Here is a 21,756-nt window from a genome sequence, read left to right on the forward strand (position 1 = left end):
TGTGCTTTTACATTGATTTATGTAGTTGGAGAGAGACAAGTAAGACTGCGGAGATAGCACAGGGCAGTGGTTCTCAGCCCCACTTGCTCATTAGAATCATCAGGAGAGCTTTTAAAAAACTATTCTGCTTGGGTCCCAGTATTCTCACTTAAGTGGCCTGGAATGGAGCCCAAGCATACTTAAAAAAAAAATTTTTTTTCTTTAGTTTTTAGAGCATGCCTGATGATTCTAATGGGCTGCCAGGTTTAGAGGTTCACACTTCACCTAGAATCTTAAATGAGCAAGTTTATTTCATATGCCTGGGATGAATGAGAGACAAATTTTATTTGAATTGAATAGTATTGTATTTAGCCATAATTTTTTTTTTTTTTTGCTAAGAAAACCTCCCAAGTTAGTCTGCTAATAAAACCTACCCCACTGTATCTTTTTTCTAAAAATATTTTAATTTAATTTAATTTTTATTTATTTATTTTTGGTTGCATTGGGTCTTCGTTGCTGCACGCGGGCTTTCTCTAGTTGCGGCGAGCGGGGGCCACTCTTCATTGTGGTGCATGGGTCTCTCATTGCAGTGGCCTCTTGTTGCGGAACACAGGCTCTAGGCGCGCGGGCTTCAGTAGTTGTGGCACATGGGCTCGGTAGTTGCGGCTCGCGGGCTCTAGAGCGCAGGCTCAGTCATTGTGGCGAACGGGCCTAGTTGCTCCGTGGCATGTGGGATCCTCCCGGAGCAGGGCTCGAACCCGTGTCCCCTGCAGGGGGATTCTTAACTACTGCGCCACCGGGGAAGTCCCCCCACTGTATCTTAAATTGTATTTAGTGTATATATAATGAAATATGCTTGTAAGCAGCAGGAATATACCAAGGGCCAAATTCCTGTTGCTTTCTATTTTGTCCTTTTCTCATGTAATTCAGTTTTGTTTGAATTTTTGGAACCAGTTAAGTGCTCTGATTCTTTTTCACCAAAATGCCGCTATAGCAAGGACAGTGATCTCATACTGAGGGCAGAAGGAGGGCAGGGGAAGTAGTGGCTACAGAGGGCAGAAATGGCTAGGATTATCTACCAGATCAACTGTTCCATGCCTCAAATGTCTTTGTTTCATGTTGTCTTAAGAAAAAAGCTAGCTGTTAGAATGTTTCATTTTATCACATTATAGCTTAGTTTTTAAAAAATATTTTAGGGCTTCTCTGGTGGCGCAGTGGTTGGGAGTCTGCCTGCTGATGCAGGGGACACGGGTTCGTGCCCTGGTCCGGGAAGATCCCACATGCCGTGGAGGCTGCAGAGCCTGTGTTCCGCAACGGGAGAGGCCACAACAGTGAGAGGCCCGTGTACCGCAAAAAAAAAAAAAAAAAAATATTTTAATTAATTAATGATTTATTTATTTAGGCTGTGCCGGGTCTTAGTTGTGGCACATGGGATCTTTGTTGTGGCATGTGGGCTTTTGGTTGTGCCATGTGAACTCTTAGTTGCAGCATACATGCGGGATCTAGTTCCCCCACCAAGGATCGAACCCGGGCCCCCTGCATTGGGAGCATGGAGTCTTACCCACTGAACCACCAGAGAAGTCCACAACTACTGAGCCTGCGCTCTAGAGCCTGCGAGCCACAGCTACTGAGCCCTCATGCCACAACTACTGAAGCCCGCATGCCACAACTACTGAAGCCCGCATGCCTAGAGCCTGCTCTCCACAACAAGAGAAGCCACCTCAAAGAGAAGCCTGCACACTGCAATGAAGACCCAACACAGACAAATAAATAAATAATTAAATTAAAAAAAACCAAAACATTTACTGTGTGTCAAGCACTGGTGATGTAGCAGTTAACAAAGTCCTTGCTTTCCTAGAGCTCATGGTTTAGTGGAAAGAGGTGTATTACACACCACACCACACCCCCCCACATACCCTATATCAAGTGGTGATAAATGCCATAAGATATCAAAACTGATGTGAGATGATGGTGGATACATTTGTGCTGTGTGGTGGTCTGGCGGGTGGAGGGGGTCTCTCTGTGATGGCACTTGAGCAAAGATCCCAGTGATGTGAGAGAGCAGCAAGGCAGATATCCAGGGGAAGTTTTTGTTGGCCTGTTATTGTAGTATGCAAAAACAGCTGGGTGGATTTTCATCATATTTGGATGGAATTTGACTTGAACTGACTTAAAATGTAGGCTATGTGAGGAATGATGATGCGTGCCATCTATGTTAAACAGAAAATAGCAGTTTCAGATATGAGCTCCAAATAGAAATTCACAAGGTCACATGTTCCAAACTGTAGAATTATATTGATTTGTAGCTGAGTTGCTTCTCACATGGGCAACTTCCTGTGTAGCAACAGGAATTTATTTACAGATGGTTAGGGGTTCTCCTGTGCAATATCAGATAGGGAAGTTAGTCCCCAGATTTTACTTAATTATAGCCAGGTCAAAATCCTGAAGGAAGCATGTAACCTATATATCCCAGACTGGTTAAGAGTTTTAACTGTGTCAAATTGAGTAACGTATATGAAAAGGGCCCCACAATTTCTTACAGGAAGTAGGTCCTTAAAGATTGAGTCCCATCCATGGAAAATTTTCAGTGGTGATTATGTTCTCAAAACTTTCTCAATTGATGTCAGATACTTAAGATTATTGTAAAAATAAGTGGTCTGGTGGTAGTTTTGGATAAAGTGAACAGGGAGAATTGGAACTTGGAACTCTTAATTCCAGTAATTCTGTATATTTCGGAGAACCTCTTCCATGTTTAGGTAGATCTGCCTAAATAATACTATCCCTGCTTTATATTTTATCCATTTGTTACTTTTTCTTCATGGCCTAGCCACTGAACTTTCCCAAACTTCCTTTGCTTTGCACCAAGTTCTCTTTTATAGGAATACTCATTTTGGCTTTGAATAATACACTATACTAACAACTTTTGTTAAATGATTTTATTTTGGTAACTTTAAATACATTTTAAAGGCTTTATAAGAACCTAACATTAATTTTGCACGCTCTTTATTGACCTTGAATGATATTTGTATGTTTGTATGTTATGGTAGACTATTTTAAGCATTGAAGTCTGATGATATCTCAGTGGACGTGGACTTTTACAGTGTGTTGTGTCAGTTTGCAAAGATAATGTATTTCTGATAGTATTTTTCGAAGTTTTATAGGGATGCACACAGATGGTGTATTTTTAGAGTTGACTATTTCTTAATATGGGTATTAAAATTGATAACTAATTTAAAAAACCCTGCAATTTTCTTCCTTTGAAAATTTCCATTTTAAAAGTGATTTACCTTATTATAGGACATCAGATAGACTAAGGGAAGGTGCAGTTACCTATGGTTTCATTACCTAGAGATGGCCCGTCTTAGCATTTTGGTGTGTAAGAGGTTCTTTTTGCCTTTTTCTATTATTTAATATATTTTTATAGAACTTGGATGGTAAGATATGTTATGGACTATTTCCCCCCTTTACTTTGTTAAAACTGTAAATTGTAAATATTTTCCTATGTCTTTATTCTTTTATATAATTTAAAAATAAATTTTGATTATGATTATAGTAAATGGCCTTTTATGTGTGTATACTAGTAATACATGCATAGATTCATGTAACCATCACCACAATCAGGGTACAGGGCAGTTTCAATACCTGAAAAGTTCCCTGTGGTATCCACTTTGGTGTCCGTTTGTAGTTAGACTCCCCCCCACAGCCCCAACCTTTGGTAATCACTGATCTGTTCTCTGTATTGTTAGTTTTGTCTTTTCTAGAATGTATGGAAATGGAACCCTACAGCATGCAACTTTAATTAATTAATTAATTTATGGCTGTGTTTGGTCTTTGTTACTGCGCGTGGGCTTTCTCTAGTTGCAGCGAGCGGGGGGCTACTCTTTGTTGCGGTGTGCGGGCTTCTCACCACGGTGGCTTCTCTTATGGAGCATGGTCTTCAGTAGTTGTGGCACGCAGGCTCAGTAGTTGTGGCTCGTGGGCTCTAGAGCGCAGGCTCAGTAGTTGTGGCACACGGGCTTAGTTGCTCTGCGGCATGTGGGATCTTCCTGGACCAGGGCTCGAACCTGTGACCCCTGCATTGGCAGGCGGATTCTTAACTACTGCACCACCAGGGAAACCCAGTATGTAACTTTTTTTTTTTTTTTTTTTTTTTTTGCCGTACGCGGGCCTCTCACTGTTGTGGCCTCTCCCGTTGCGGAGCACAGGCTCCGGACGTACAGGCTCAGCGGCCATGGCTCATGGGCCCAGACTGGGGCACGAACCCGTGTCCCCTGCATTGGCAGGCGGACTCTCAACCACTGCGCCACCAGGGAAGCCCCAGTATGTAACTTTTTGATACTGACTTGTTGCACATAGCATAATGCCTGTGAGAATCATCAAGTTGTTGCATGTATCCATAGTTCATTCCTCTTTATTGCTAAATAGTATTTCATTATTTGAATGTATCACCATTTATTTAGTCAGTCAGTCTTGGGAGGACATGCTTTTGATAATTATAAATAGAGCTGTTATAAACACCTGAATACAAGTTTTTATGTGAATAAAGATTTTATGTCTCTAGGGTAAATACATAGAAGTGGGATTGCAAGGCCATTTGGTAAGTGTATGTTTAACTTTATAAGAAGCTGTCAAACTAGTGTGGCTGTACCATTATGCATTTCCATTAGAAATTTATGAGTTCCACTTGCTCTGCATCCTTGCCAGCATTTGGTATTGTCTCTATATTGTTAAGAAGTCAGTACTACCCAAAGCTGTTTACAGATTGCAATCCTTATCAAAATCCCAATGACATTTTTTTGTAGAAATAGAAAAATCCATCCTCAAATTTGTATGGAATCTCAAGGGACCCCAAATAGCCAACGCATTCTTGAAAAAAAAAAAAAAAAGAAAAATGTTGGAGGACTCACACTTGCTGATTTCAAAATTTATTACTACAGTGCTACAGTAATCAAAACAATGTGGTTCTGGCATAGACAGACATAAAGACTGATGGACTAATGAGCACAGAAGTAACCCCTTACATATGTGGTCAAATGATTTTTGACAAGGAGGCCAAGACCATCCAAAGGGGGAAAGGACGATCTCTTTAAGAAATAGTGCTGAGAAAACTGGATATCCACATGCAAAAGAATGAAGTTCGACCATTATACAATCATATACACCATAGTCAAACATATACAAAACACCATATACAAAAATTAACTCAAAATGGATCAAAGACTTAAGTGTAAGAGCTATAACTCTTAAGCTCTTAGAAGAAAACAAAGCAGAAAAGCTTCAAGATGTTGGATATGACAGTGATTTCTTGGATATGATACCAAAGGCACAGACACCCAGAGAATAAGTAGACAAATTGGACTTCATCAAAATGAAAAACTTTTGCACATTGAAGGATACTATCAAGAGAGTAAGACGGCAGAACACAGAAGGGGAGAAAATATTTGCCAATCAGATATCCAGAGATATAGGCAGATATATTTAGACAATTACAGAGAAGCAACTCAACAACAGCAAAAACAAATAGCCTGGTTAAAGAATGAGCAAAGGACTTAAATAGACTTTTCTCCAAAGAAGATAAACAAATGACCAACAAGCACGTGAAAGGATGCTCAGCATCGTTAATCATTAGGGAAATGCAAATCAAACCCACAATGAGGTATCACTTCACACCCATTAGGATGGCTATTATCAAAAAAGAAAAAAGAAGAGTAAGTGTTGGCAAGGATATATAGAGATTGGAACCTTTTTTGCCATACTGGTGGGAATATAAAATGGTGCAGCCATTGTGGATAACAGTATGCAGTTTCTCAAATAATTAAAAATTACCATGTGAACCTGCAATTCCACATTTGAGTAATACAGTTTCTCAAATAATTAAAAATTACTGTATGAACTTGAAATTCTGCGTTTGAGTATTGGGTATAAAGAATTGAAAGCAGGGTCTTGAAGAAACATTTGTATGCCATATTCACAGTGGCATTATTCCCAGCTAGACAAGAAGTAGATGCCACCCACGTGTCTATCAGTGGATGAATGGATAAACAAAATATGGTGTATGTATACAATGAAATATTAGCCTTAAAAAGGGAGGAAATTCTGACACATGCTACATCATGGATGAACCTTGAAGATGTTATGCTCAGTGAAATAAGCCAGTCACAAAAGAACAAATTCTGTATGATGCCACTTACATGAGGTACTTAGTCAATTTCATAGAGACAGAAGAAAGTAGAATAGTGGTTGCCAGGTTCTATAGGGATGGAGGTGGGGAGTTAGTGTCAATGGTTATAGAGTTTCAGTATTGCAAGATGGAAAGAGTTCTGTGGATGGATGGTGGTGATGGTTGCAAAACATGAATGTACTTAATGCCACTGAACTTTACACTTAGAAATGGTTAAAATGGTAAATTTTATGTAATGTATAATTTACCACAATTTAAAAAATCATTTAAAAAAATCAGATGGTTATGTTTATGCAGTTCTGTCTCTGGATTCTGTTCTGTTCCATAGATCTAATGTGTCTATACATTTTCCAGTAGCACACATTCTTGTGGTAATATAAGTTTTATAGCAGGTCTTAAAGTCATATAATGTGATTTGTCCAGCTTTATTCTTTATCAAAATTGTTTTGGCTATTCCAGTTCCTTTGCCTTTTCAAATTATTTTGGACTCAGTTTATCTATATCTCAAAACTTCTGCTGGGATTTTGATTGAAATTGCATTAAATTTATAGAGGGCATCTTTGCTATGTTGACTCTTCCATTCCGTGACCATGGTTTTATTTAGCTCTTCTTTGATTTCTTTCACTGGTCATTTGTACTTTTCAGCATACATGTTCTGTATACCTTTTGTTAGATATATATCTAAGTATTTTATGTTTTTAGAGCTCTTGTAGACTGTTAATTTGGGGGGTAAATTTTGGTTTCAGATTGATCATTGCTAGTATATAGAAATACAGTTGTTTGATTTTTGTGTATTGACTTTGTTCAGTGAAACCTTGCTCAACTCGTTAGCTCTAGGAGTTTTTGTTTGTTTTTAAGATTCTTTGGGATTTTCTACATAGGTAATCATGTTATCTGTGAATAGGGACAGTTTGATTTCTTCCTTTCTAATCTGTCTGGTTCCCCGTTTCTTATTGCAGTGGCTAGATCTTCCATCATGATATTGCATAGGAGTGGTGAGAGTGTAATATCCTTGTCCTGTTCGTGATCTTAGGGGGAAAGTGTTCAGTCTTTTACCATTAAGTGTTTGATAGTGGTAGACTTCCTGTAGTCGTCCTTTATCAGACTGGGGAAATTACCTTTTAATTTGCTGAGGGCTTTTTTTTTTTTTTTTAAATCATGAAAAGATGTATTTTGCCACATGCATCTGCTGAGTTGATTATGTGGTTTTTCTTCTTTAAGCAATTATCATGATAGCTTACATTGATTGATTTTTGAATATTGAACCAGTTTTGCATCCCTGGGATAACCCTACTTGGTCCTGGTGTATTGTCATTTTTATATATTGCTAAACTCCATTTGCTTTTATTTTGTTGAGGATTTTTGCATCAATCTGCATGAGGAATAATGGTATGCAGTTTCTCTTTTTGTACTGTCTTTTTCTAGTTTTGATATCAGGTTAAATCTGGCCTTATAAAATGAGTTTGGAAGTGTTCCCTCTTCTTCTGTTTCCTGAAAGAGATTGTGTAGAATTGGTGTTACTTTTTAAGTTCTCCAGAGAAATCAGGTAAGCCTGGAGATTTCTTTGAAAAGTTTTAAACTGTGAATTCACTTTCCTTAATTTAGATTATCTGTTTCATTTTGGATAATTTGGTAGTTTGTGGTTTTTAAGGAATCTCACTAATGTTTCAAAATTTATGTGTATAGATCTACCCGTATTATTCCTCAGTTATCTTCTTAACATTTGTAGTGTCAAATTTATTTATTTTGGTGACCTTAGTTGTCAAATTTATGTGCATAGAGATGTTCGTAGTATTATTTATCTTTCGATGTCTACAGAATCTGTCCTCTAGCTCCTCTTTCATTCCTGATATTATTGGTAATTTATGTCTTTTTTTTTCTTTGCCAGTCTTGCTACAGCTTTATAAATTTCATTGATCTTTTCAAAGAACTCGTTTTTGCTTATATTGATTTTCTGTGTTGTTTTTCTATTTTCACTTCCACTGATTTCTGCTATTATCTTTATTGTTTCTTTTCTTTTGCTTGTTTTGCTCTTTTTCTGGTTTTCTTAAGTAGGAAGCTTAGGTTATTGATTTAAGGCCTTCTTCCCCACCCCAGTATAAGCGTTCAATTCCTATAAATTTTACTCTAATCACTGTTTTAGCTTCTTTTTGTTTTTAAAATTTATTTATTTATTTATTTAATTTTTGGCTGTATCGAGTCTCAGTTGCAGCATGTGGGCTCCTCGTTGTGGTGCATGGGCTTCTCTCTAGTTGTGGCACGCAGGCTCTTTAGTTGTGGCCTGCGTGCTCAGTAGTTGTGGCATGAGGGCTTAGTTGCCCTGTGGCATGTGGGATCTTAGTTCCCCAACCAGGGATTGAACCCACGTCCCCTGCATTGGAAGACGGATTCTTAGCTACTGGACCACCAGGGAAGTCCCTGTTTTAGCTTCATATGACGTTTTGATATTATATTTTCATTTTCATTCTTTTTTTTTTTTTTTTTTTTTGGCTGCGCTGCAGCTTGTGGGATATCAGTTCCCCAATAGGGATTGAACCCAGGCCACGGCAGTGAAAGCGCCGAATCCCAACCACTAGACCATGGGGAACTGAACTCCCTCATTTTCATTCTTTTAAAAATGTTTAGACTTCTTCATCGACCTAAAGATTATTTAGAAGTATGTTGTTTAATTTACAAGTATTTAGAGGTTTCCCATTATATTTCTGTTACTGATTTCTACTTAAATCCATTATGGTCAGAGAACATACCTTTTGTTTGTTTATTTGTTTTATTGAAGTATAGTTGTTTTACAACATTGTGTTAATTTCTGCTGTACACTGAACTGATTCAGTTATACATATATACATTCTTTTTTTAAATATTCTTTTCCATTATGGTTTATCATAGGATATTGAATGTAGTTTCCCATGCTGTACAGTAGGACCTTGTTATTTATCCATTCTGTATACAATAGCTAACATCTGCTGACCCCATCCCTCCCCCAATCCCCTCCCCCTTGGCAACCACAAGTCTGTTTTCTGTGTCCGTGAGTCTGTTTCTGTTTTGTACATAGGTTCATTTGTGTCATATTTTAGATTTCACATATAAGTGATATCATACGGTATTTTGTCTTTCTCTTTCTGACTTACTTCACTTAGTATGATAATCTCTAGTTGCATCCCTGTTGCTGCAAATGACATTATTTTGTTCTTTTTATTTGCTGAGTAGTATTTGATTGTATATATGTACCACATCTTCTTTATCCATTCATCTTTTGCTGGACATTTAGGTTGTTTTCATGTTTCGGCTACTGTGAATAGTGCTGCTGTGAACACAGGGGTGCATGTATCTTTTTGAATAATTTTTGTCTGGATATATGTCCAGGAGTAGGATTGCTGAATCATATGGTAATTATGTTTTTAGTCTTTTGAGGAACCTCCATACTGTTTTCCCTAGTGGCTGCACCAACTTACATTCCCACCAACAGTGTAGGAGGGTTCCCTTTTCTCCACACCCTCTCCAGCATTTGTTATTTGTAGACTTTTTAATGATGGCCATTATGACCAGTGTGAGGTGGTACCTCATTGTAGTTTTGATTTGCATTTCTCTAATAATTAGTGATGTTGAATATCTTTTTATGTGCTTATTGGCCATCTGTATTTCTTCTTTGGAGAAATGTCTATTAAGGTCTTCTGCCCATTTTTCGATTGGGTTGTATGAGCTACTTGTATATTTTGGAGATTAAGCCCTTGTCTGTCACATCATTGGCTAATATTTTCTCCTAGTTCATAGGTTGTCTTTTTGTTTTGTTCATGGTTTCCTTTGCTGTGCAAAAGCCTATAAGTTTGATTAGGTCCCGTTTGTTTATTTTCACTTTTATTTCTGTTGCCTTGGGAGACTGACCTAAGAAAACATTGGTATGATTTATTTCAGAGAATGTTTTCCCTATGATCTTTTCTAGGAGTTTTATGGTGTCATGTCTTATATTTGTCTTTAAGCCATTTTGAGTTTATTTTTGTGTGTGGTGTGAGGGTGTGTTCTAACTTCATTGATTTACATGTGGCCATCCAGCTTTCCCAATACCACTTGCTGAAGAGACTGTCTTTTTCCCATTGTATATTCTTACATCCTTTGTTGAAGATTAATTGACCCGGAGGTGTATGGGTTTATTTCTGGGCTCTCAGAGAACATACTTTTAACTTCACTTCTTGTATATTAAGGTCTGTTTTATGATCCAGGATATGATATGTCTTGATTAATATTCAGTGTGCACCTGAAATGAATGTGCATTCTACTGTTGATAGGTGGAATATTTTAAAAATGTCATGGGTTGATGGTACTGTTTTTTTTTTTTTTTTTGATGGTACTGTTTTCTATCTACTAGTTCTGTTAACTACTGAAAGTTGAAGTCTTCCACTGTAATTATGGATGCCTATTTCTCCCTTCAGTTCTGTTAATTTTTGCTGAATGTATTTTGAAGTTCTACATGTATATATATTTAGGATTGCTTTTTGTTCTTCATGAACTGACCCTTTTATCATGTAATGTCCTCATTTATTCCTGGTGATTTTCTTTGTTATGATCATTGGCTGATCTAAATATAACTATTCCATCTTTCTATGATAACATTTGCATGATATATCTTTTTTCCATCCTTTTACACCCTTTTAGAATGGTAAAAGTTTCTTGTAGACATCATAGAATTGGCTTGTGTGTGTGTGTGTTTAAATTCAGTTTATCTTTTCGTTGGCATACTTAGGCCATTTATGTTTAATGTAGTTGTTGATATTTTGATTTAGATACTCCAGTTGATTATTTGTTTCCTCTTTTTTCCTTTATTTTTTCTTTCTGCTTTTTTTGGCTTGATTTTTTTTTAAACTTATCTATTGCTTTTGCCTAATTATTTGTATGTGCTTTTGTAGTTACTTGAAGGATTGCAATATACATACTTTTCTCAGTCTATTTAGAGTCAGTATTTTACCACTTTATTTATTTATTTAGGGAACTTTATTTACTTATGGCTGCGTTGGGTCTTCGTTGTTGCGTGGGCTTTCTTTAGTTGCAGCGAGCAGGGGCTACTCTTCATTGCAGTGCATGGGTTTCTCATTGTGGTGGATTCCCTTATTGTGGAGCATGGGCTGTAGGCACATAGGCTTCAGTAGTTGTGGCACAAGGGCTCAGTAGTTGTGGCTCTCGGGCTGTAGAGCACAGACTCAGTAGTTGTGGTGCACAGGCTTAGTTGCTCCACGACATGTGGGATCTTCCCGAACCAGGGCTCAAACCTATGTCCCCTGCATTGGCAGGCGGATTCTTAACCACTGCGCCACCAGGGAAGCCCTATTTTACCACTTTAAGTGGCATATAGAAACCATACCGCCCTATTGTACCCTTCTCTCTTTTAAGTTATGGTTGACTTATTTATTACATATATGTGACATTGAAGACCCCCAGGCATTGTAGTAATTTTTGCTTTCAGTTGTCAAATATATTTTAAAGAACTGAGGTGAAGAGTCATCACTTACATTTACCCAGATATTTACCATTTCTGTTGCTCTTCCCTCGTTCTTTTTTTTTTTTTAATATTTATTTAGTTATTTATTTAATTTTATTTTTGGCTGTGTTGGGTCTTTGTTTCTGTGCGAGGGCTTTCTCTAGTTGTGGCAAGCAGGGGCCACTCTTCATCGCGGTACACGGGCCTCTCACTATCGCGGCCTCTCTTGTTGTGGAGCACAGGCTCCAGACGCGCAGGCTCAGTAGTTGTGGCTCACGGGCCTAGTTGCTCCGCGGTATATGGGATCTTCCCAGACCAGGGCTCGAACCCGTGTTCCCTGCATTGGCAGGCAGATTCTCAACCACTGTGCCACCAGGGAAGCCCTCTTCCCTCATTCTTGATACTCTAAGTTTATTTCTGAATAGTTTCCCTTCTCTTTGATGAACTTCCTTTTGTGATTCTTTTTGAGCAGGTTTGCTGGCAGAATTTCTCTTTAGTGTTCCCTCATCTGAGCATGTCTTTATTTCACCTTCATTCCTGATGGATATTTTGTTGAATATAGAATTTCTTTTTTCAGTATTTTAAAAATGGTTCAATTCCTAACAAACCCCATGGTTTTTAATGATAAATGTGCTTTTATTGTAATTATTACTTGCTTGTACGTAACATATCCTCTGGTTGCTTTCAAGATTTTTCTATGTTAGGTTTCAGCAGCTTATTGTGTCTGGCTGTGAATTTTTAACCTACTATTTTTGTGAAATTTCCCCTGCCCCAAAAGAAAATCTGTACTAATGCAAGTCATTAGTGTCAGTCAGGAGTCTGCAAACTATGGCCTGCCACCTCGGTAGCTCTCAACCTGTTTCCTGATTTTGCAAATAAAATGCTACTGGAACACATACATACCCGTTTATTTACATGCTGCTTTTGCACTACAGTGACAGAGTTGAGTAATTGTGAGAAAGACCATATGTATTGTGAGGCCTTAAATAGTTACTATCTGACCTTTTTATAAGAAGCTTGTTGATCTCTGGTATAGTTGGAGGAAATTTGAGTGTTTCGTCTATTAAAATTTTCTGCTTGAATTTCTTTTTAAACTTTATCCATGTAGGGTTCAAAGTCATTTTACAAGTATCTTCTATAGAAAATTCTAACAAGGTGTAACATGTCGTAGAGGGTAGGTGTAAAAGTTTTTCCCCTGTATTTAAAAACCAAAAACGACTTTTTAGCCAACTTTTCTTGAAAATTTAAACATTAGTTAAGCATGACTTATCTTTCTTTGAGAAATTTATTTTCAGACATTTTAAACTCATAAGGCAAACAAAATAAATTTCTATTAAATAACTAACTTATGCCAAAATGGGACTTAAGTTTTTTAAAGGTAAACTTGGGAGGTTTAGTTTAAGTACAGGTTATAAGTTTTTTATTTTTTATAAATTTATTTATTTATTTTTGGCTGAATTGGGTCTTTGTTGCTGCATGCAGGCTTTCTCTAGTTGGGGCGAGTAGGGGCTACTCTTTGTTGTGGTGTGCGGGCTTCTCATTGTGGTGGCTTCTCTTGTTGTGGAGCACGGGCTCTAGGCGTGTGGGCTTCAGTAGTTGTGGCACGTGGGCTCAGTAGTTGTGGTGCATGGGCTTAGTTCCTCCACGGCATGTGGGATCTTCCCGGACCAGGGCTCGAACCCATGTCCCCTGCATTGGCAGGTGGATTCTTTTTTTTTTTTTTATAAAGTTAGTTATTTATTTTTATTTATTTATTTTGTGGTACGCGGGCCTCTCACTGTTGTGGCCTCTCCCGTTGCGGAGCACAGGCTCCGGACGTGCAGGCTCAGCGGCCATGGCTCATGGGCCTAGCCGCACAGCGGCATGTGGGATCTTCCCAGACCAGGGCACGAACCCGTGTCCCCTGCATCGGCAGGCGGACTCTCAACCACTGCGCCACCAGGGAAGCCCAGCAGGTGGATTCTTAACCACTGCACCACCAGAGAAGTCCTGTAAGTTTTTTGTTAATGTTATTTGCAGCATTAAAATTTATCAACAGTGTTGCATAGTAATACTACTAAAACCATGGAACAAAGCAATATGAATAAATGTATAACTTAAGAGACAATTTCATACAAACCTTTGAAAAGGTGTTTTCTTACTGAGTGACACATCCTGGCTCGAACATAGGTTTCTTGGTTTCATCTCTTTTATGAACCTTTATGCACTTAAAATTGTTATTCTTATAACTAAAAATAAATGTCTCTTGTTACCTCTCATTGTGAAACCTGTGCTTGTTTTTTTGCTGTACAAATACTCAGTTTTGGGTCAGGCTTAAGCACACATGGATTTCATTTTTATCCCAAGTTAGAGAATTTGTGTCGTTGGTCTTATTTCTTATTAAGTAAGAAAAGACATGCCCAAACGTGTTAGAAGGTGAAAAGTTCCATAAAATATTCTTTGTTCATTGCAGGATATTTTTTCTTCACAGAAATCTAAAACTTGTTTAGGGCCAGATGTAAATTAAATCTTGAGCATACTATCAGCCTACATTAGCAAAGCTCTTTTTCTCGAAATAAAGTTCTCAGGCTGAGTAAAAGATTCAGAGAAAGAATTTGTGTGGTGGGTTGTATAATTCATGTGCACATGGGACCTCAGATTGTGACCTTATTTAGAAATAGGGTCTTTGCTAATGTAATTAGTGAAGATGAGGTCACATGAACTCAAAGAGCCTTTGGGGTAGTATGGCTGATAATAAGTTTACTGTCTTTCTGGTGTGTAGTACAGCAAGTCACTGTTTACAAATGGCCTTCTGTAACTTAGATCAAAAAATCGGGAATGGACTCATCTGAATAAACACGGTTCTATTACATGCTGCTCTGTGGGCCTGGAAGACCTCTGAAGAAGTTGCCAATAAGGCTGCTTGGTCACTGTGCATTACTTTGAGGGCTAATATTGTAAAGTATAAGAAGTTCCAAAAAAGTGTTGACTTTTTTTTGTCAAGATCTATTGAGGAATTTCTAGTGACATTATATGGAATTCTAGGGTTGCATGGAAACCCAGTTGAAAAGCTTTGCGTGGATTCTCACATTTTATACCTTTCTGGGAAAGTGTTCACAAAATAATGGTTTTTACAGTTCCTTACCTAATTACCTATCCCTAAAACAATAAAACAGAATTCGTAGTTTTGGTTTTAAAAATTTTATAGTTATGTGTGGGGGGCATGGCACATATGGGAAATCTCTGCCTTCTGCTCAATTTTGCTGTGAACCTAAAACTGCTGTAAAGAAGGATAGTCTATTTTAAAAAATTATAGTTAATGAGTTTTGAAACTATCTTTACAAGTTCTTACATAATTTTACTCTCAGTTCTTATAATGTGTATGATTTCTTGTGATTTTACCTAGAGATCAGAAGTGCTAGGTAAATATTCCTGTTTTATTGTATTACAGAGATTATTTTCCTATATGCTAACATATATTTCAAACCAAAAGATCTGGAAATGAGCTATAGAAATTCCATGAATTTTTCTTGGTTATATGTAGATAATGAATTAGTTCCTAATCAGTTACGTAATATCTCCAGGAGCTTGAGAGAGCTGTAATAATCTGGGATTAAGAAAGCCAATCCTAATATTAATTGATTATAACATGTTTTATAGTTGTCCTATAGGTTGATGAGTAGGACCCTGATTTATCTCCTCTTTTCTGCTTTTGTATCACTAGGCAATAATCGTACTACTATCAGGAATGTTCTGTAGCGTCGTGGTGGGGGTTTAGAATAAGGTATACTGGCGGCAGGATTGCTTGCTCCCAAAGAAGTTTCTTCATTAGTGCAATAAAATTTCATAGTTGATCATTCTTTCAAGTGTTTTTTACAGAGACTCTGTATTCATGGGAGAATACTTAACATTAGTCTCCTTATAAATCTCTTATAAATTAAAATGTAGAAATTGATGTTATCTTTTCCAATATTTTTTGGTATTTAAAGCTTCTATGTTTTACTGTCTTTTGTAATACTTCTTGAAATTCTACTCTAATTTATTCTGAGAAATTTTATTTCTGTTAAAATACTCTTCTGAAATTGATTTAGCGGAAACTTCAGGGGACATTGATTGTCAGTGATAGTTGACTGTTTTTTCAGTGGTAGTTGAACTAGAGACTTTACTAGTTCTCTTAGCTTAGGTTATAACCATTCTCCATAATTTTATCTCAGATATAAAAGCCCTAAAGCACTTTTGAGGTAGTTACCTAGAAACTGTCCACATAGACTTTATGCTTAATGACTTTTGGAAAAAAGATGTAAAGAAAATATTGAGTATTTATTTTAATTGAAGTATAGTTGATTTACAATGTTGTACAGTATTGAATATTAAAAAAATTTTTCCAAACACTTTATTTTGAAGTAGTGTAGTACAAAGAACTTCTCTACAGCTTTTACCCAGTTCCACTAATTTTTCTAAATTTATATATTTTATTTTTTTAAATTTATTTTTGGCCACGTTGGGTCTTCGTTGCTGCGTGCCGGCTTTCTCTAGTTGCGCGAGTGGGGGCTACTCTTCATTGCGGTGCACGGGTTTCTCATTGCGGTGGCTTCTCTTGTTGTGGAGAACAGGCTATAGGCACACGGGCTTCTGTAGTTGTGGCTCGCGGGCTCTAGAGCACAGGCTCAGTAGTTGTGGTGCACGGGCTTAGTTGCCCCGCAGCATGTGGGATCTTCCCCGACCAGGGCTCCAACCCGTGTGCCCTGCATTGGCAGGCAGATTCTTAACCACTGTGACACCAGGGAAACCCCCAGTTTCACTAATTTTAATTTTAAATATTTTACCACATTTTCTTATCATCCCCTCACACATACATACATATTACTTTTGCTCTCTTGTGAATAGGTTGCGTATATCATGTTCCTTTACCCTTTACTATTTCCATGTGTATTTCTAGGAATAATGATATTCTCTTATAACAGCAATATAGTTTTCAAGTTCTGATAATTTCATATTGTTACTTTAAGCTACAGTACATATTCCAATTTATCAGTTCTAATGTGCTTTAGAGCATTTTTTTTCAGTCAAAGATTATTATATTTAGTTGCCATGTAAACATTTATTTTAAATGAACTATTGGCCTTAAAATCTTAAGTGTTGAATTTTTGTTCTTTTAACAGCTAAACCAGGTGGACAGGTGAAATGTCAGTATATTTCTGCTGTGGATAAAGTTATTTTTGTGGATGATTATGCAGTAGGGTGTAGAAAGGACCTTAATGGAATCTTGTTGTTAGACACTGCTCTGCAAACTCCAGTTTCAAAGCAGGATGATGTGGTTCAGCTTGAATTACCTGTCACAGAGGTAAGTTGAAATAAGTATCAATATGCTTTTCTACTTAATGTAGTTTCAGACTTACTAGCTGTTAAATGAAATTAGGTTGTCCTTTGAGGATATTATATATGTATCCCTATAAAAACAAAGAAGTATGAACTGTACAGGTTATACCACTGTAACAGAGGCCCCAAAATACAGTGGCTTAAACAGGGTAGTTTCTTTCCAGTAACAGTACTGGGCTAAGTTATAGGGACAGCTTTGTTTACCTCAACACTTAGCTTCCATTTCCTGAGTCCAAGACAGCTGCTCCAAGTCTCATTACTTCTGTCATAAGGAAAAGATGGGCAAAAGGCCAGGGTGCACACTAGTATTACCCACCCTCTTTCTCTCCTTTTCCTTTCACCTACTTCCCTCATCCTCTCCTTCCCTCTCTTCCCCTCCATCATTTTTCTTGTTCTCTTTTACAAGCTCTTTCATATATGCCCTTTTCATATTTACTCCATTGGCTAGAATTCAGTCACATGGCCACATTAAGCTGAGGTGGTTCTTTTTTCTTTAATATTAAAAAAGAAGGAATAAATAGTAATGGACAACCAGTAATCTTTGCTATGTATCATGTTTCTTAACAATTCCAGTTTAAAATTTTAGCTATATGTATTTTTCTGTGTTACATATTCATTACTTAATTTGTACGTCTACCCTAACTTAAATCCTTTTGTGTGAGTTGATGTTCATATCATGTAATTTGAAAGTACATTTTTCCAATTTATCAGATTTTAAATCATCTCAGAATATAAAAGATTATAATGCTGTACACGCTAATAAAGTGAGATATTATTTGTCTTCATCCCAAGTTGTTGATTATTAAATGTTTTGCATTTGGCAGACTGATATGATTGATAAAAATCAATATAGCCTATTTCCCATTTTTGGGACATGAGAAGTGTTAATGTGTGAATTTTAAGTGCAGTTTAAATGTTTTATTCCCTCTTTGGAAGGCTTTTTGTAAAAAAAAGTACCAATGTATATCTACTTAGATTTCATATTTAGTGTCATATCACAGTCATCTAGTATATGTTAATATTGAAAGCATGTTGCTAAAGGTTTGAGTTCTGAAAACAGAGTAGCCATCTTTTTGTCATCAGAATATCTGGATCTGGGGGCATGTCTAAAATCTTTGGACAGAGAATTAATTAGTTCTACTTGTACTGAACATTTTTTCCTCTCCTACTTTAAGGAACTTAGACCATGTGATATCTTAATAAAGGATATACATCGTAGCCTACAGTGAAGGATGGTATCAAACTGTTGGGTTTTAAAAGGAACTACAGAATTACAATAAAATAGTTGAACATTTATATGAAATGGACTGTCAAGTCAATATTTTTCCTACTACTCTGACCTAAATGCTAGATATTTAGCCAGCTTCTGCCACCTCCTCCACCTTGCCAGCTCATAATATCTGTTGCTGGTTTTCTTTCTTTCTACATAAATAATTACAGCTCTCTTGTTCACGTAATATTGTTTGTAGTCCTTCCACCATCCCAGGCATCCTTTCCTGCATCACACTAGTTTGTTACTGTCTTGCCTAAAGAATGGGGTCCTGGGTTTGGTTGGATTAGTGTGGATGTGTTCTTTTCCATATATTGCCCAAATATTTCTGTTAACGTAGTTCATATTGAATATGTGGGTAACAATGCAAAGGACTTTTTTTTTATTACCTGCTGACTTAGTGACCCCTCTTATGGATTTGCATAGTTTGAGTATTTAAAGCTCATTGGAGGACTTTACATTTATGTCTTTACATTTTTATCTCTTTTACTTTTGTTCATGGTTTCAGCTTAGCCAGTTTTTTCTATCTTGCTTTGGTTTATAAAAGCTTCTATGTACTAAAACTTTACTATGTGGTACTACACTGAATATGTTGCTTTATCTCATTTAATTTTGTAACAGCCCTTCAAGTCATTATTTGATTTAACTAAGTTTGTTTAAAAAATGTAAAAGTAGGAAGCTTTAGTATAGTACCTATCAGAATTAAAATATTTGTATAAGAATCTGAATTTAACATTTTTGGTTGTGGTTAATTTTTTGTGGTCATCTCTTTTATTTAGGCACAACAGCTCTTATCTGCATGTTTAGAAAAGGTAGATATTTCTAGTACGGAGGGTTACGATTTGTTCATCACACAGCTCAAAGATGGTTTGAAAAATATATCTCATGAGACTGCAGCAAACCACAAAGTTGCTAAGGTAAGAAGTTAAAAAAAACTTTGTTTGGGGTTGTAATAGAAAGAACACCTCTATACTTTTGCCTTTCTCTGTCCTCCGCACACTGATGACTAAGGATGTCTGTGGGAGATGGTGCTTTGAATTAAATCCTTGGATATATTTCATTAATTTTTCTGTGTTTTTCTTTTAACATCTTTCCTAAGTTGTAAATGTAGTACATATACAATTTTTATACTGAAGGTATAAAAGGTAGAAGGTAAAAGCTATTTACCTAAAAATAACTTTTGCATCTATAAATATCTTTTTTTCTCGAGTACAGTTGAAATTATACTAAAATATTGTGATGTACTGTCTTGGTCTGTTTGGGCTGCTATAACGGAATACCACCGACTGAGTGATATTTCTTCTGGTGAAGTCCTTCTTCCTGGGTCATAGCTGGTACCTTCTCACTGTGTCCTTACATGGTGGAAAAGGCAAGGGATCTCTCTGGAACCTCTTTTATAAAGAGGACTCCACCCTCATGACTTAAGTACCTCCCAAATGCCCTACTTACTAATAACCCTCCCCTTTGGGGGTTAGAATTTCAACAGGTGAATTTTGGGGGGACACAAACATTCAGATTATAGCATATACCATGCTTTTTTTCATTGAAGGATGTATCTTGAGTATCTTTTCATATCAGTCCTCATAGATCATCTGTATTCTTCCTAATATTTACATTGAAGTTTATTTTTATAGATTTACCATGACTTTATGAACCCTTATTCCATTGATGGGACATTTTTATTTAGTAAAACAGAGATCATACTGTGTATTTCAACAGAGAGAATTTATTGTAAGGAATTGACGTAATATGTGTATGAGAACTGAAAAAGCAAAAAGGAAACCCTGAGGTAATACACAGATGGTAACTATGGGAATCAGCACTCACCTCAGTCTGAAGGAACAAGAGCTTAGGATTTTTAGAACCTAGATACTTAAAAACTTAGAGAATAGGCCCCATGGATCTGGGTCTCAGACTTCTGAGGAGGAGCTGTTATCCAGTAGGTACCTCAGGAGCTTGGAGATTGGAACTTGATGAACTGAGCCTCAGATTTCTGAAGACAGATGCTACTAGGCTAATGTTAGTGTCTCTGAGGGAGCTCTGTGAAACTGGTCCTGGGAATGCTAAGAAAACAAAACAAAAAACCTCTAAAGACCAGAAGGATCAAGTGCTGCCACCAGGTCCTTCGCTAAAACAATACTGATGGTAATGACGAGTAATAGCAGGAGCAGGTCTTTCTCCCCGCATCACGCTTTCCAGGTTCCACTCCGTGTTCCTTGTGTCAGAACTTAACAGCCAGGAAACTGGTTGGCAAAGAAGAAATAATAGTTTACAGGATCCCAGCCCAAACATGATGGAGAAGAAAGAAAAGGGTAGGTTTGGACCCGAGAGACAGTAGTTTAATAACTGGCACATGCCACTCCTTTGGCCACTCTGCATCTCCATACATACCATCTATATGTGTTTGAACTTTCATACAACAAAAATATTACGCTTTTACTTAACAAGACGTACTGTTCCTTTTTACAAATGAAGATATTCTCTCCCCGTCCCCAGAACAGACACAAAGTTCCAACAGATATTTTATCCATCCCTAGGTGATACTAACTACTCCTAAAATTTATAGTTTCAAGCGTTTAGGTAACAGAACCGTGCTACCTAAAGACTAAATTAACTACAACAAAAATTCTTACGTAAAATAATGTATCTCTCTGTGTCTGTATCTATCTAAATATATATCCACCTATCATTTATGTAATAAGGGAAGAAAATATATATAGTTGCTGTATCCCTCAGTTCTATAGTGGTCTGTAATATCAAGAGGATATATTTGATATTTACAGCCTCTTTCTTCTCCTACCTGTTCCGTATTCCCTTTGTCCTCAGCCAGCACCTCAACTGGTCAGGTGTCTTTACATGGTCAGGTGACTCAAGGCTTCACTCTTGCAGGATCCAAATCTTCTGTGGTACTGTGTTAAGTTGTAATTGTCTTTTCACTGTTACTATTAGATGTGGAAGAGCTTAGAGGCACCCTAGAGAATCTCCTGGATTGTAATTAAGTTCTCCTTGCTCCTGTTATTTAGCATCAATCCAATTTCCCTGTGTTTATCAGTTTTCATCATACCAACCAGTAGAATAACCACCTTCTTTCCCTGATGATTCAGTGACAAGAGGAACCCAAAATTGCTGGGTAGCAGTATCAATACCTAATTCAATGGAACCATTGTACCCTTGGTGGAACATTCCTTCCTTGACACAAGACCTCTAGAGCCTAAAGCTTAAAAAAAAAGTCTGTGAATGGATTATTACGTATAATAGCAACCCTGCTAGGAGAAGCTGTGTCATGTGTTTTTTGCCGATTGAAAGCATACACATAATCCTGTAAGGTAGAACTCCAGACTTTCAGATGTCTCTCTCAGTTAGTACTGAAGATGAGTCTTTGGTAAGGCATCACACTTTTCTGTCAGGTCAGCTCCTTCTGTATGATACCCTGGTAAGACCAGTCAGTCTCATGGGCAAGCGCCCGTTGCTGCCTTTTTTGTTTTTTTCCTTTGAAAT

General features: G+C 37.2%; 1 protein-coding gene across 15 annotated transcripts in view; it reads left to right on the forward strand.

Annotated features, from left to right (window-relative positions):
- BIRC6 (baculoviral IAP repeat containing 6) overlaps nucleotides 1-21,756 on the forward strand; it is a 246,461-nt gene that overhangs the window by 11,466 nt on the left and 213,239 nt on the right. For all 15 annotated transcript variants that reach the window (XR_004352692.1, XM_032652164.1, XM_032652166.1 and 12 more), the window contains exons 2-3: nucleotides 16,772-16,953; nucleotides 19,038-19,175. Coding sequence is in view for 14 of the 15 variants with exons in the window: in XM_032652164.1 (XP_032508055.1) it covers nucleotides 16,772-16,953; nucleotides 19,038-19,175 (320 nt within the window). In the remaining variant the exon portion in view is untranslated. The remainder of the gene's footprint in view (nucleotides 1-16,771; nucleotides 16,954-19,037; nucleotides 19,176-21,756) is intronic.

This window comes from Phocoena sinus, chromosome 13 (assembly GCF_008692025.1).
Source record: "Phocoena sinus isolate mPhoSin1 chromosome 13, mPhoSin1.pri, whole genome shotgun sequence".
Taxonomy (NCBI): Eukaryota; Metazoa; Chordata; class Mammalia; order Artiodactyla; family Phocoenidae; genus Phocoena; species Phocoena sinus.